Below are 15,453 nucleotides of genomic sequence, written 5' to 3' on the forward strand. Positions count from 1 at the left end.
CCCTTCTTCTGAGAGAAAGGGTGACCCTTGGCTGATCCATAAACACAGGAAAGATGAGGAAGACAGCATTTAGCATTTCAATATACCTCTCAAATAAGCCAGAACAATAAGGGTTCTGGAAACAGACTTTGGCTGCATTTTCTTATTTAAGGTCCAAATACAAACCTTCAAAATCTCACTAAATGCTACAGTTGAACAATGCTCTCTCTCAAGTCAACAGTGATCAGAGCATAAAACTATTTTAGGCAAAATAGAGCACGATTATTACAGCTGCAAGTGCTGCATCCAAGATGTTCTCACAGCAGCACATGCTGCATTGCATGACACCATAATGAAATTTAATTGGTTAGCTGTGAAACAACACAGTTCTTAAAAATTTCTAGGAGGCAGCTCAGATACTTTCTCTATGTTTCACAGTTACCCACTTCACCCAGAAAAGAATTCCAAAGCCTTGAAATAAAATTCAGTGGTTCCCAGGTATCTATAAAGCAACATGCAAAATTAGAACAGAAAATGCTCCCTCTGCATATTGGCAACTTTAAAGTCTGAAGGGAAAACATTGTAGACATAAACCATTCAAGTAACAATACCTGTCTATTTAATTACATCTATTAAGCTTCACACTTCACAGTAAGGAAAAAATGTTGTGCAAAATAAACAGATGAAGTGTTCCTAGTCTGGAAACTAACAGGAAAATGATGTAGCTGTTCACTTTTTTCTTCACCAGTATGGATGTGGATTGGAGTAGTGCACATGGTGTCCTCTAACTGGTCATCTTAGTAACACACTATGCTGTTCCACAAAGCTCTAATTCCAGAGGAAAGTCTATATCCTCTATACTCCATCCTAAACCCAGTGGAATACCTACTGTACCAGACATGAAACATAAGCAGTCCTTTTAGGTGGAACTGCAACTCCACCATGACCATTATTCTGAATTTTCATTATTACAGCCTTCTTAATAAAATGACATGGCTATTTAATGAATTTAGTTAAATATAATACACTAATCCCATATAATTTCCAAGTAATCACAAGGCTAATGCTTTGCTGTCTTCAAGTATTCCTATAAACACATCATTTATTTAAACAATCTCTGCACTTCCAAAGACTTTGTACACTCTTAGTTCTCTTGGCATTTTATTTCTGCTGGACCTTCCGCCTTCCCCAACACTCAAATTCCTTCTCTTGTGTATCACCAGTGTCTTCCCCAGGAAATTTTTCATGGACTCTATGCTTTGCTGTGTTTTTTGTCCCCTTTTTATGGTCTCTCCCTCTACTTAACTCATGTATCACAAAACTGTGGAAGTCAGGAAAAACTGAGTCTCCAAAAAACACATTCCAGCCTTGATCATTCCCAAAAAACAGGCTTCATGTTGTTGTGTTAGAAATCCACTCTGTGCCCATCCCTCACAGAAGAAAATGGACACTGAAATGAAAAGCTGAGATTTCTCTGCCAAGCCATTCTGGAAACAATACCAAACTTTTTGGTAGCTCCTGGCAGGAATGACGACACCTTTCAGGCACTATCAGCTTCTAAACATCACTAACCATTGAAACCTTTAACACTGAGAGCAGACACTGGGTTTCCCCTTCTCTTGCAGGAGGCTTTGGGGCACACTGTGCTGCCCATAACCTGCACATTCCATACTCTGGGGGACCTGTAGGCTCATTCCTCCATTCTGTAAGAAAGATTGTAAAGGGTGGATACTTTTCTACCATGTAATCATCAGCAAACAGAGCAGGAAGCTCCTCAGGCAGAACAGAGCAAGATAAAAATGCCCAAGGAGCAGAGAGCACATGGCACAGGTAAAACTGGCAGAGCATCAAGGTGCTGATGAAGAAGGCACCACCACTAAAAGGTATGGCCCTAAGGGAGTACGTGAAGTACTCATGAAAACACTTTCAAAGGAGGCTTTCCTCAGCCTTCCATGGACTTGTCTGCAATCACAAACAGAATATGACGTTTTGTTTATTTTTTCTGGAAATACCTCAGCAGATTTTATGTTAAATAAACGTAGAAAAGAAACTTGCCAGAGAGATTTCTAAGGTTCTCCCACAGAATACTCAACATTGGAAGAGACTTCTGGATATTATCTGGTCCATCCCTTCCAATACCTCTAAGCAAAGCCAACTGCAAAGCCAGATAAGGCTCCTCAGGAGCTTGTCCAGTCAAGTTAACCCATGTTTGTTTGTTTTTGAAATCTGGAGATTCCACTAAGCCCCTGAATAACCTGCTGCAGGGATGACAACCATGATCCATTCAGGAAAAACATAGCAATATTTCCCAGGTAGCTGCCATAAATATTATATCCTTCTATGCAGGAGGTGCAGTGCATCTGTTTAAGTTAGAAGCAGCAGTTGGAGAAATAAATATACATTTAATTCAGTAGAAATTTTCAGTTCTTTCCTTAAATTTCCTATTGCACACTCTGTGTAGAACTGTGTGGGTATGTTTTATTCAGTTAAAAGCAAGCTTGTTTTAACTTGTTTTTAAATATGTTATTTGGAAAAAGTTAAAATTCAGGATACTGAAATTGAATGGTTTAAGCCTCCTGCATTCTTAGTTATCATGAAATAATTATCTTTTACTCTTGAAGTCTGTGTTGTGTCACTAACAGTCAACAAATACCATTCAAGGATTGCTGTACTCAGTGGTGTGGTAACCTGGTAGGTGATAATAAATATCATGTTCTACTGAATTCCTTTTGTGAAAGCTTCAGATGGCAAAACTGGGGCACCAACCAGAAGGGAAAAAAACCTAAATTTCTCCAACTTTTTCTAGCCCTAGACCAGACTAAACACACAAGACTGTGGCTAAAGAAAGGGTACTGTACCATGCCCCACTCCAAGCTACAATGAAACACTTGGATCACTGCATTTATCTGATACTTCATACTGGCAATGGCTATCCACACTTCTGAAGAATGCAACATGGATCTAGCCCTGATCAAACCACTTATTAATGCTGCAAAAAGTTCAAGCATAGAAAGAAAAGAAGAAAAAGTTACAGCTTCCCCCTGTAATTATTTGCACCCAAATGCTCAAGGACTCAGCAATAAAATAAAAAAGTGCTTTTAAGCACAAACATTCTTGTCCCTGTAATACAAGGGATTATTATTAAGAAAAAAAACTTCCCTTACCTCATAGGTTCAGGTTTTTTACTTTGACAGTTTATTAGCAGTAGGTAGTCTTGAGGATCTTCTTGACCAGAGGAAGACTCCAGTGGGGGGATGTTTATAAGCTGATAAGGAGGAGGTAGGGAAGATTCTGCTTGCATGGAAGGTGGTGAAGTGTTGATGGGCAAGGGTAACTCAGCAGATGGTTGTAAAGAACTGACTGGTGGCTTCACAGCATCTGAAGACATAGAAGCAAAGCATTCTTTTTACAATGAAGAAATAAAGAATAAATAAATATATTAACAGGAGATGAGAGAAGTAATGGGTTTTAATTCACAATTTTCAAACAGTGTACATAAGAACATGTAGACATTAACATCTGTTTCAGAGTATATTTATATACAAATCTTCATAATCCCAGGGTTTTTAAAAGCTGTAATCAGTTCCTTAAGCATGCCTTGGAAACAGAGGTTATGTCTTATTTAATGACTTATTTAACCTATTTTTGGGTCACAGAAAGAACAAAGATGCTGACAGCTGTAGTAAGGCAGCTAAGAACACAAATTTGTTGTTTTAATCCAGAGCACAGCCCCATAGGTTTTAACTTGAGTATGGTAACCTGAGTCAGCACTCACACAGACTCATCCCTTTTTGACCAAGGTCACTCCAGCATTTGAGATTAGTCACCAGTCAAGAACTGGCTTCTCTCAATATCTGGAAAGCAAGAGTAAAAATGCTGCTTCTGTGGTGGAAGATCCCTTATGACTATAAAATAATGCAGAGACACAATAGGTTCCACTAAACCTCCTCATTACATACCCCAGCTCTTTATTTTAGTGCAATAAATGAAGTAGTCATGTTTTTTTGTTGTTTGGGTTTGGTTTTTTGTGGGGAAGGATAGGAGGAGATGTGGGTTTTTTGTTGGTTGTTTTTTGTTTGTTTGTTTTTTTAATAACCTTGCCTTTATAATTCTTATCTGCCTCCCATTCATGTATATTTAAAGTAACTTTTCTTTTCCTTCCAAATACATGTGTCCCAACAATGAAATTATCTGGGAGACTGGAAAATATTGACACTGTCAAACATTAAACAATCATTTAACTTTTTCATTGTTTTAATGATACATTGACTAAGAACAACATAATTAAGCAAATTGCTCCTCAATTATCAAGGCTCCCTTGTACTTGCAACTCACTGTACATTTCAATTTGCACATCCCAAGAATGGACGCTGATTATTAGCATTGTTTAAATGAACATATTATTATCCAGTGCAGACTGCTCCTGTTAGGCTTAACAGGCTATGCACTGCAAATTAACTTCATCCAGCTCCTGCTTCCCAGCACTATCCTGGGAAGAACCAGATGAGCAGAGCAGGACACAGCCCTCCTGCTTCCAGTTCTGTGTACACGAGGCACAAGTGATTTAGATGTGGAAATAGGAACAGCAGTCCTTGCTTTGAACTCCCATGGCACTTACACAGGCTCACAAATTAAATCCCACCACACCCATGTGGGTGGAAGAAGTCTAGGTGTATGAAAATTCCACAACTCAACCTACCTGAAAAGGTAGGATAACCTAAAAAAAAAGGTTTTCTAAAAGGTTGTGCCTGACCTATCCATCAAACTAGTTAGCAGAACAAAGGCAAAACCAGACTGCACCTAGCCATCACACAAATAAAATGGTTTCTTTACTACATGCCCAAATATTAAGATTAAAAAAAAAATTTCTATTATTTAGGAATTTCAAGAGCTTGAACAAGTCTATTTGGGGCACACAGTGGTATTTCTTCATTGCCCTGGTGTTGAGGTTCAATAGAAGGAACAGAGAGGTGCCCAAATGGACCCACCAGGCACCTATTTCTTGCTCCTGGAAAAGGGGTAGTGGGAGAAAGGACAAGTAGCTCTCTGTTGTGTCCCCTGCAGAACTGAGGAATGAGTAAGATCAGATCAGAGAAGGTTTCCTCCCAGATACACTGTCATTCTTTGGCCACACTTACAGACAAGATCCTCAACGGTTTCGGTCTACCACAACCCCCACCCTGGTTCCTTGTCACTGACTCCACATGACCTTCCCATCATTACATCTGCTTGGTGCCAAGTTCACACAAGTGGAAAAAAAAAACAAGAAATGACACCCCTGCAGCTTCCAGGGAAGATGGGTGTGTCAATCAGACCACAGGTAGTCAGGAGAGCTCAACAGGTATATAGTCAGATCCATGCCTACGTGAAGCTGATGATTTAAACAAACCATGCACGAGCATTCCCAGGAAGGGTAACAAGACTCAAGGGGAACTCTCCAGGGAAAAATAAAATCAAGAAGCTTGAAAGAGAACCAAAGTTTGGAGAAAGAAAGAGTTACCTTATTGGTGGAGTAACAAAAAGTGTGAGAGAGAGAAAGAAAAAGGAGTTAGAGGCTGGCTCTAACTTCTAATTGGTGAGAGGAGGAAAGGTGGGGACGAGCACTAGGCTTGCTGGCTCAGGTGAGTAGTCTCTGAAGCCCACGGTGACATCTCTGATGGTGGCTTGCTGCAGACAGACTGTGCAGAAGCAGCAAGGCAGGTCTGCCATGCCACCCCCAGCTTCTGGAGCTCTACAGCTTCGGGACACCCCGGTGAGAGGCTGCATCCACAGCCTACGCTGACCAGCCTCCTGCAAACTTTTCTCTGAATTTGTCCTACCCCTTTTGAGCACATTTATATTTTTGACCTCTAAGACCATCCTGTGGCAGTGAGCTCCACACATTATTATGTGTGGCATGAAAAAACACTTCCTTTCATTTTAAACCTGCTGCCTGACAGTTTCATTTGATATCCTTCAGCTTCCACCTTCAGAGAAGCAGTGAACAACTGCCACCTATTCATCATCCCCATTCCCAACTTCACACAACTTTGCCACAGCCTTCACTGAGTAGGTGCTGCTTAATTTTTTCTTGCTACAGAAGCCATTTCATTGCAGATCTGGTTTCCTTTCACCCTCACCTTTCCTAGCTCTACTAATACCTTCCTGAGAAGAGAAACTATTGCATAAAATCTGTGGGAAAAAAAAAGTCTGGGAGACACAGATTTAAAAAGACCTAATAATTCATTGTGTTCCTATCCTAGCTACTTGCCTTTTGATTGTCACAAGTACTAAAGGTAACACTGTCCAGAAGGTTCATGATCTCTTCTCTGAGCAAGGACTTGGAGCCCATCAATGTTAATGGATTACTTGGGATCCTCTCCTTGTGATGAGCTGCCTCATTTATTTTGACACTTGGAAAAATCCTCAAATCCTCCTATGGGTTTCTTGTGGGGGTTTGTTGTGTGGTTTGGTTAGGATAGTTTTGGGGTTTTTTAATCCAGTGGACAGAGCACTACACTATTAAAATACCAACTTTCTGATCTGAAATTCATCCTCACAGAGGCATTCTGTATGTGTTAATTAGTGCAGGCTAATGCCTGATTTAAACTGCTACTCAACTTACTCTAAAGCACTTCACTGCTGGACTACTACTTATTTGCTTTCTGCATTCAAGCCACTTCAAGTTTGACTATGAAGAAACCAGTGATGTTAATCACCTTCATCCCTGAGCAAACAAATGCTGCTTGCCTATCTGTACCCTCTCAAAACAGTCTCTTTAGCCACGTACTTCAGAAGCTGATATGAAGAAAAGAGTTTCTCCCAGCAGCCTATTAGGATTTCAAAGCGTACCATCATCAGCTTGCTCCACTTTGGACTAGCAGATTTTTAGGGAAGGGGTCATCTGCACACCAAAGAGCATGGTAAGTAATTTGGTTTGTTCCCAGAGCTCAGACACTCGGACTGCTTTGAAATAACTGGGAGCTGGAAAACCATCCAGAATATTTAACATGCAAATGGGCGTAACAAGAATCCTATTTTGTTTTTATAATTCCTGCATTCAGCATGGCTAGAACAAGCACCCTTCTCAAAACAGACCAAGAGTTATCTTTTCTCAGTTACAGAGCACTTACAGGCATCACCTTCACTACAATTTATACCTTTTTCCTCATAACTATTTTTATATTTGCTTCACTAATAAAACAATCACAAAATTAATGAGGCAAAAGCACTCTCTCAACAAAATAATAAATGGCTCCTCTCTCTTCCTTCTTAACTACATAATGCTTCTTTATTCCACAGGTTTCTGTGTCTGTGCTTTATGAACAAGCTAGAAGATTTGAGTGTGGGAGTCTGCATTTAGGGTTGGCTTTGTGTTTTATTATTTTTTTTTTTTAATGAAAGAAAAAATTTAATTGTTTTCTCCATTACGATCTATACTCTTTTAAAATTCTAATTATGTAAATACTTCAAATGTTCTCATAGGGAACAAAAGGCAGAAGCCTCATTACAGCAAGCATTTCTTTAAATGTCAGAACTGCAATCAGAGTAAGAAAATGCATCCTTTGCAGATCGTAGGTAGAAAGACTAAAATAGAAACGGGATTTCCCCTTTGCAACAGTGAATCAGCAACAGATAGGCAACCACATGATCCTGCTACTCCTCTGAGATGTTCCATTCAATCCACTTACTAGAATGCAGATGTTATCATTAAAACAACTAATGGCAAACAAAATATTACACTAATAAGCCTGAACAAAAAAATTACAGATACAGCAATGGGAGCCATAATAAAAAAAAAAAAAAACCCAAACCCTTTGCTTTCATCCTTAAAAGGATTTTTAAATTAAGTTTTTGAAGCCATTATCTGTCCTGCTAATTACATTAATGAGCTACATCCTGAACTATACTGCTGGGGTTTTGTCTAGTGTCAGGTTCTACATGGTCTCAAGTGAAAGATGCTGGAAACCAAGTGCCACATGTGTGCAGATGCAGGCACAGAGCACAAGCACGTGTGTGCTGATGGGCACAAACAAGGACTTGCTCTGTTTGCACATTTAACTCAATAAATGTGAGCCAGAACCAGCCCAGAGAATGCATGGACAGAGTAGTATGGGTTTGGGTTTTAGTATAAGTCATCAGTTTATAATCAATATGAAATCTATGCAGAAAGCCTCAATTTGGAGTTGTTCTGCTGTATCCAGTGAAAATACTTTGAAATGCTACAATAAAAAGCTCCTGTGTCTTAAGCTTGTTTTCTTAGCTTAATATAATCTCTCAGGATCTCTCTTTTTCTGAAGGCAGACTTGATAGCCTGTTTAAAGAACACTAATAAAGAATTCAGCAGTTGCTTGTTGTACATTATGCTCACAATGCTGTCTCTTGCATCTGACCCAGGAGCATGACTGACTGTTCCGAGTTCCTATCACACACTGCAGTTTCTGGCTTTCACAGCTCACATCTAAAATTTATTATGTACTATCTGCAGCTCATGTGTCATTTTTTTAAGCTGCACTTCTGGTTACCCACTTAAAATTTGAAAATACCAGAAGTATTCCCACTCAGAATTCTTTCCCCCTCTCCACCTGCAGTTTTCTTTGGAAGACCATTCTAAGAGAGGAAAAGAAAACATCTGCAGCCTGTCTCTCCATCTTCAGATGATAAAGGCTCAGTGACACAAGGAAAATAACCAAGGACTTCTGTCATAAACTTTCTTTAGGTGCTTGTGAAGACAAACAGTGCAACCCAAAACATCAAAATATTGGGGGTCTTTTTTCTTCACTAGGAAGCCCAGAGCTCTCCCAGCAGAGCAGGCTGCTCTAGCCACAGGGTGAGGTGACCCAGCTGGGTGGGGAACCTCAGGCAGCTCTGTGCTCCAGAGAGGTTTCCAGAGCTCCCCATGCTGCCTCACAGCACCTCATGGCTTGAGAGCCAGCAACCTGCAGAAGAGTTTCCCAAACCACCCCTCTTGCAATCCCTTCTCTCAGCAGCTCACCTGGTGATGTTAAGGCCACAAAAGGTGTCCAGCAGAAAACGGGGGTAATGAAGTTTATTAGCTAAGCATGAGAGATCCAGTTTATTTTTTCTCAAGGAAGAGCAGAATCCCCTTCCACATGAGCCTGTCACTTGCAGCTTAAGATAATAACCCCAAACACACACTCCTGATAAAATAGGTATATCTTATCTGAAAGTAAAATCACTGAGCAGAATTAATTCTGTTCTAATTCACACCAGGACATTAAGACACGTATTTTTTTTCCTCAGACACTTGTAAGGGAAGAGCTACCACTGAAGATTTTGTGCTCTATTCATCAACAACTCACTTAACCACCTCCATCCTCTGAAGTGAAAGACTTCTAGTCTTCTCTGCTGTGTTCTCTTTCTCTTTTGGCTAAAAGGCAATAATTATCTCACCTTTGCCTCCCTTTACTCAGCTACTTAGCCACCAGCTACAACCTCTACCAAACCTGCTATGCCAAATCTCACGTCCTTCTGTGGTCCTGCTTCTTCTCATTTTCTTATTCCTCTGCAATTTTGCCAGATGAAATCTTGCAAGGCTGACAGCCTCCTTCACAGCCTATCCTCACCTTCCTCTCAGCCCTTCCATCCTCCAAAAACCTCATGTTTTCAGTCTAGCCATTAAGTACACAGTCTCCATGGTGCAACTTTGCTGAAAAGACTTTTTTTTAAGCTTATTACTCTGTCATTGCACTTCTCTCTACACTCCTCCATAGCCTCCCTTCCTTCATTGAAAAAAACATGCTATTTCTCTGATACTGCACCCAAGCTAGAACCAACCTGCAGTATAGCTATTATCAGAACATGATTTAAAAACTGTTACCTGGAAGTTTTTCTACTGTTCAAGATACTGAAGACATGAGAGTCATACACCAGATAGCAGCTGCCTGAACAGAAATTCTGTGAGCTTTGAAAGCATCATGTGTGAGCCAATCTGTAGCTCTTTTAAAGTACAGTCTTTATGATAACAGAAACTTTCATTACCAGGTAATTATTTGTGTGAATGTAATGGTAGATTTCAATGTCTTGTTCTTCCCTCTTTTTTTTTTCTTCTGCTTTACTTTGCTATTGCTCCTGGTTGACTTTGTTATTGCTGTCTTTATTCAAACGAATGTATGCAAGTAACATGTTTGCATATAGTAAGATTATTTCCTCCTTCTCCTGTTCTGCCAAGCATGCAATCCACTAAATTACAGAAACATGGAGCTGGAGCACGTAAAAAACATTCATCACAGATGTCTACTCAATTCTAGGGAAGGGCTTTCACAGCCTGTGCTTAAATATCCTTAGAAAGATTTTCTTTATCCTTACATTGCTCACTGAAAGAGAAACAAATTGCTTCTCTCTTCATGTAACAACTGATTCATGTCCTGCTTATGCCTGCTTTTTATACTTTGAAATTCAGCTCTTCCCTTAGTATTTTCTTCCCAGGAAAACCAAGCTGTTCAACTTCTCTCCTCCATCACTTCTAAAAATCCTCAATCACGTCTAAAACTCCATGTCCTCCACTCCTACCATTCTTCAAATATTTATCCTCATCTTTCTGGCAGCTCAGACAACAGTATTTCAGCTGTCTGCACAGCGCCAAGCTGAGGATAGGAGTAATTTCCCATGTCCACTTAGTCTCTCTGTCCCAGAACATCTGGCAACACGTTTTTCCTTATAGTTACATTTTAACCTCTAAATGATCTATTACAACCTTAGAGAGAAAATATGAATGTTAAGCCTGCAGTATGAAACTCAGTGGTAAATCTGAAATCATGCTCATGTGAAGCTCCTCCCACCTTTGCACATGCATTGAAAAAAACAAATGCTACAGAAAAACTTTTTACAGTTACCATTTAAAAACAAGAAGCATTAGTTGAAGAAAACATAAAAGGGTACTGAGAAATTTCTTTACAGAAGAATTATTTAGCATATTCTAAAAATAATATTTCCTTTAGGTTTCTGTCTTGCTGTAAGTTTAAGAGGCCTAAATCACTCTAAACCTTTCCTGAAGGGGAAGTCCTTATAAAAAGCCATATAATGTAATTATTAAAGATTACACTATACTGTGATGTAATCAGAAAGCTGGAGACTTAATGGCTTGTAAATAGGACTAAAGAACACAAATTTATCTACTCAATCCAAATGCAGAAGTAATATGCAGATCTCCAGAATAAACAGATTTCACATGCATAAATCAACTTCTGGCTGGAAGGTCACAACAAAACATCAGACAGATAGAAATTACTATGAACACTTATTTTGAAGAAAGGGAATAAAAGAAGACACAAACTTGGCAGCACAGGAATTTCCAAGTCTTCACTACATGTGGAAGGAGCAGCTCAGAGCTACTTTGAAGCCATCTTTAGTTTTTTGGTCTCTCCACCGATGAGATTAGCTCTTTCTCCCTCATTTCTCCCAACACCAAAACAACAACTCCATATTCATTTTCTAATATCACTAATCACCACTCTGCCTCTCCATTCCATGGAACAGGCACGTGCTCCTTCGCACTCTGGTAAATACATCTCCTTCTGACCTTCCAAATTCCTAGTTTGTCCCCAAAACCAATGGTTTCTGAGTACCTCCTGCCCTGGTGTATTATCCACAGAAGAGCAGCCACCTGCCTACCTCCCTCCCATACCTAACGGATGCCTGGCAGACTGAACATTGAATCACATCCCAAGCACTCTTAGAAACGTGCTGTGGGTGGTCTCAGTTACATTCAGGATGTCCTAAAAACATACTGGAACTGTCAAAACAAATACCCTTCATGGAATTTGTTATTGGAGTGGCAAGTCAAGTTTTTGTGACAGAATTTTAGTCCAAAACTGCAATAAGTAGAATGAAAAGTGCCCCTCTTCAGAAAGCAACAATATTTCCCAGTCATTTTTGAAGACTTCTCTGAAGTAAAAGAGATACAAGCCCTTTTTTCCCACCCAGCTCCCTCAATCCACAATCCTACATTGAAGAGGGATTTCATTCTAGCCCTTTCACTCAGGCATGCTTTATTTATAACCCTCTTACCACTCCTATTTAATCTTTTCTTGGGTCTGTACACAGAGCTACAGCAAGTCATGCAACCCACTAATCCCCACAAGGAATGCAGGAATAATAAGTAAATAAATAAGGATGGATTCAGGACAAGCAAGAGCCACAAGGTATTTGTACAAATTAAACCCATCATCCTGTCTCTTACAAGCTGCTTTCACACGATGTCTGTTTTGGTAGGATTAGAGCTGGATAATGGAGAACTAAAAGTTATTTTTTCTTTGTTTTGGCCACCAGGGGGGTGGATTTTTAAATTTCTTTTCCCCCAAGTTGCAAAGCAGGCAGAGAAATGGTAATATTAGAAACCTGACATTTTGCACTCATTCCTAATAACCATATGTTTTTACACCAAATGGGATTCCTTTGATAATTATGATGACCTTCTGTTCTACATGATTTTACTTAAAGATTTTTCCTATACTCTCAAAACCTAACATCAAGCAAAACAGAAGAGCATCATTCAAGTGCTGTAGCAGTTAATTTGTAACAAATTCTTAATATCTCCCTCTGTTCTGCTTCCTTTTTTCAGAGTAACAAAGGAGTTTCATAGCCAATGCATGTAAGTTTTAAAACATATGCCAGCTAAAGATAGCCATCTGATCTTCAAAACATTCTTTGCACGTAGGCATCACACTTTCTCAGAAAAACCAACAGAACTTACCCTCATCTGTAGGGTTGAACCCACAGATATCACAGATACATCGAACCCACTTATTCATCTCCTCCTCGCTGTCTGCTACCAGATAGAAAACTCTGTCTATAGTGTTGATATCAAAAATGTAACTGTTTTCAAACTCTTTCTTGTTGAACGTTAATCCAGCATCCACTTGTTGACACAAATTTAAGTCAATAATTCGGATAGGCTTCTTGGCATGGTCATTTTTGTAGTATTCCAATACATCTGGATCTCCCGTTAAACGGCCGCTGCGAAGCACAAACCATCTCCTCTTCCAGGCCTGAAAATTGGAGAGAGAAAAATTAGAAGGAAGAAATCATACTTTAAGACTGTTACTTTTGGGGTATGGTTTCAACCTGAACTTTGTTTTCAGAAGGGGACATATAATTAAATCACTGTTTACAGAATGAGAAAGGATAAATTCAGTGGTGGGGCAGAAGACCAGGAGAGTGGGGGGGGGGAAAAGCACACACAAAAATTCCTGATGGAAGCCAACGTAGGCATAGGGAAGACTAAACAAAAATATATCTTTAAAGTGTTCCACAGTGTTTTGTTTCCAATATCTGCTGCTTCAGTCCGATAGGCTGATGCATTTTAACTCTGAATTTTTCATGGAGGTTCAACAATAGTGGCCTGCATTTAAAGAACGGACAACACTCACATCAAAGAGTTGTCTTAAGGGAACTCTGCACTCAGAACCTTATATTTCTACAACAGTACTTCTTACAGAAGAAGAGCTCTGTTATTATTTTGGAAACCATTAGAGAGATGGGGATGGAGAGAATGGCCAAACGTTATAGTTCTACCACATAAAAACAGCCTCTATGGAAGGTCCATCCACAGTAGAAACACATTTCACAACCTGATGCCGTGTTTGTTATACCAGCCTTCCTGCCACTGCAGGGAGACAGGAGCTGATCTGGGAGAAAAGCACAACTAAAAAACCTCATCAACTAATCCTCAGCTGCCTTTCCCTCCTGTGGGCCTCCATTACCTGGTATAACTCTGGCCAAAGATGCTAACTCAAACCAAGAAACTGATGTATGCATACAACTGTCCTGCCACCATGCCTCAAGGCACCCCATTTAAAACTTCTTCAGATAATTCAAACAAGGTCACCAGCAAGACAACCTTGTTTGGAACAAAATCCAAGAGAAGAAATAATTTTTTTTTAAAAAAATAAATAACAGGCGAGCAAGTTGTCCTTTTGCCCAGCCTTGGCTGCATGCTAACCAAGGACAGGAAAGAACTCAGCGAGGATGGTCCCGGAAGAGATCAAGACATATGATGTGCTTTAAACACTGGGACACAGCTTTGAAAATAATTTCTTACTATTTATTAGGAAAAGATTCAGACTTATATTCTTTAGTAACAAGAGTGTTGCCATTTCATTTTTACGTAGCTGTTGCCTTCAAACAAACTAGCAGGGAGAGGATGTTAAGGACCAAGAGTGAGAACTACACTGCCACCTTCCAGCCCTGAACTAGCACCGTCAGCTTTGCACCAGGGACCCACAAAACCCCCGTTGTCAAGTGGGCATGCCTTTTTTGGGTATCAAGCTTAGGAAGCTTAATAATGAAAAGATAATACAGAAAACAGGAGAAAGGGAAAAACGCCAGACAGTTTAATTAAAGCTTGTGATCCATTCCCCAAACACCAACCCTCTAAAAGTCATTTGATTTCAAGGTATCTTTTATATTTTATAAACCAAGTCTGTTTATTGTAGTTGTGTACATGGTATCTGCCTTTAACTGTGTCAATCAAGGTCTCAAGCAACAACTATTTCCACGCTAGCAGTAAGTTTAACTGGGTGAATAGTAAAACACTGAAATAAAAGATGTAACAGAAGAAATCCCTTCAATTTAGGTTTCAAATGTGAGCATCTCCTAGCACAGCTGATAAGCATCATTTAACAGGGACCCAAAAACAGTGGCAAAGTTTGTTTTGTTTCCTGTTTCCAAATCAAGTGACAAATTAGATGCTGGGATAACAGGAAACTTCAACATCAGTCACTCTCTAGACAAGGTTGATCACAGATAACTGTTAGGAGCCAAACTGCAAAACTGTTGTTTCAGAAACTGGCTTTATCTTTAAGCTCAGCCTTTGGTCATTCAGATGAAGTTTTCAAAGCTTAAGTCAGGAGGAAAGAGATTAGAGACAGAAGAGGGACAAAAGCAACTGAGAAGCAAAATACACTTTGTCTCATGATTTGTGTAACCCAAAAAACCAACAAAAAACCCCACCACTCCCGAAAAAAATCAACCAACCAACAAAACCCCTAACTCCACATCAACTTAGCATACCTCTTCTAAGATTTCATTTTTAGTACTAGGTTAAGGAGTGAAAGATTTTAGCAGTCCAGCTATCTCTGTTGAGCATTAATGAGCAAACAGGACTCTTGAAAACTCAGAAAAATCAACCAAGTAAACAGGATTTACTTTCAGCCCTCTAGGTTACAAAACAGCAACTATAAAGCACTTAAAACACTGAATTTAGCCTCCCAGCACCTGCTACTATTTTTGAAGAGTTTTCACATAGTGCATATGTGAATGTTTATTTCAGTCATATAATGAGTCACACTCACTGAAACTGGCACAGATTATATTCAAAAACAAAAGCAATTCCATAAACTACACACTAATAAGGCAGATACAAAGGTTCTGTGGATTACAGTACAAAGCACAATTTAGCAGCAGAATAAAGCTTAAAGCTAGACAAGTGAACTGACATCAGCACCCTTGCTAATCATAGTACAAAAGCGCCTC

At 39.6% G+C, this 15,453-nt stretch overlaps 1 protein-coding gene across 2 annotated transcripts in view; it reads right to left on the minus strand.

Moving 5' to 3' along the window:
* Positions 1-12,962, minus strand: part of GAB1 (GRB2-associated binding protein 1) — a 39,057-nt gene extending 26,095 nt beyond the window's left edge. For both annotated transcript variants that reach the window (XM_008938638.1, XM_008938637.1), the window contains exons 1-2: positions 12,674-12,962; positions 3,144-3,357 (exon numbers count right to left, since the gene is read on the minus strand). In XM_008938638.1, coding sequence (XP_008936886.1) covers positions 3,144-3,357; positions 12,674-12,731 — 272 coding nt within the window. In that variant the 5' untranslated portion in view covers positions 12,732-12,962. The remainder of the gene's footprint in view (positions 1-3,143; positions 3,358-12,673) is intronic.
* Between the last annotated feature and the right edge of the window lie 2,491 nt (positions 12,963-15,453).

This window comes from Merops nubicus, unplaced genomic scaffold (assembly GCF_000691845.1).
Source record: "Merops nubicus isolate BGI_N331 unplaced genomic scaffold, ASM69184v1 scaffold2594, whole genome shotgun sequence".
NCBI classification, from domain to species: domain Eukaryota; kingdom Metazoa; phylum Chordata; class Aves; order Coraciiformes; family Meropidae; genus Merops; species Merops nubicus.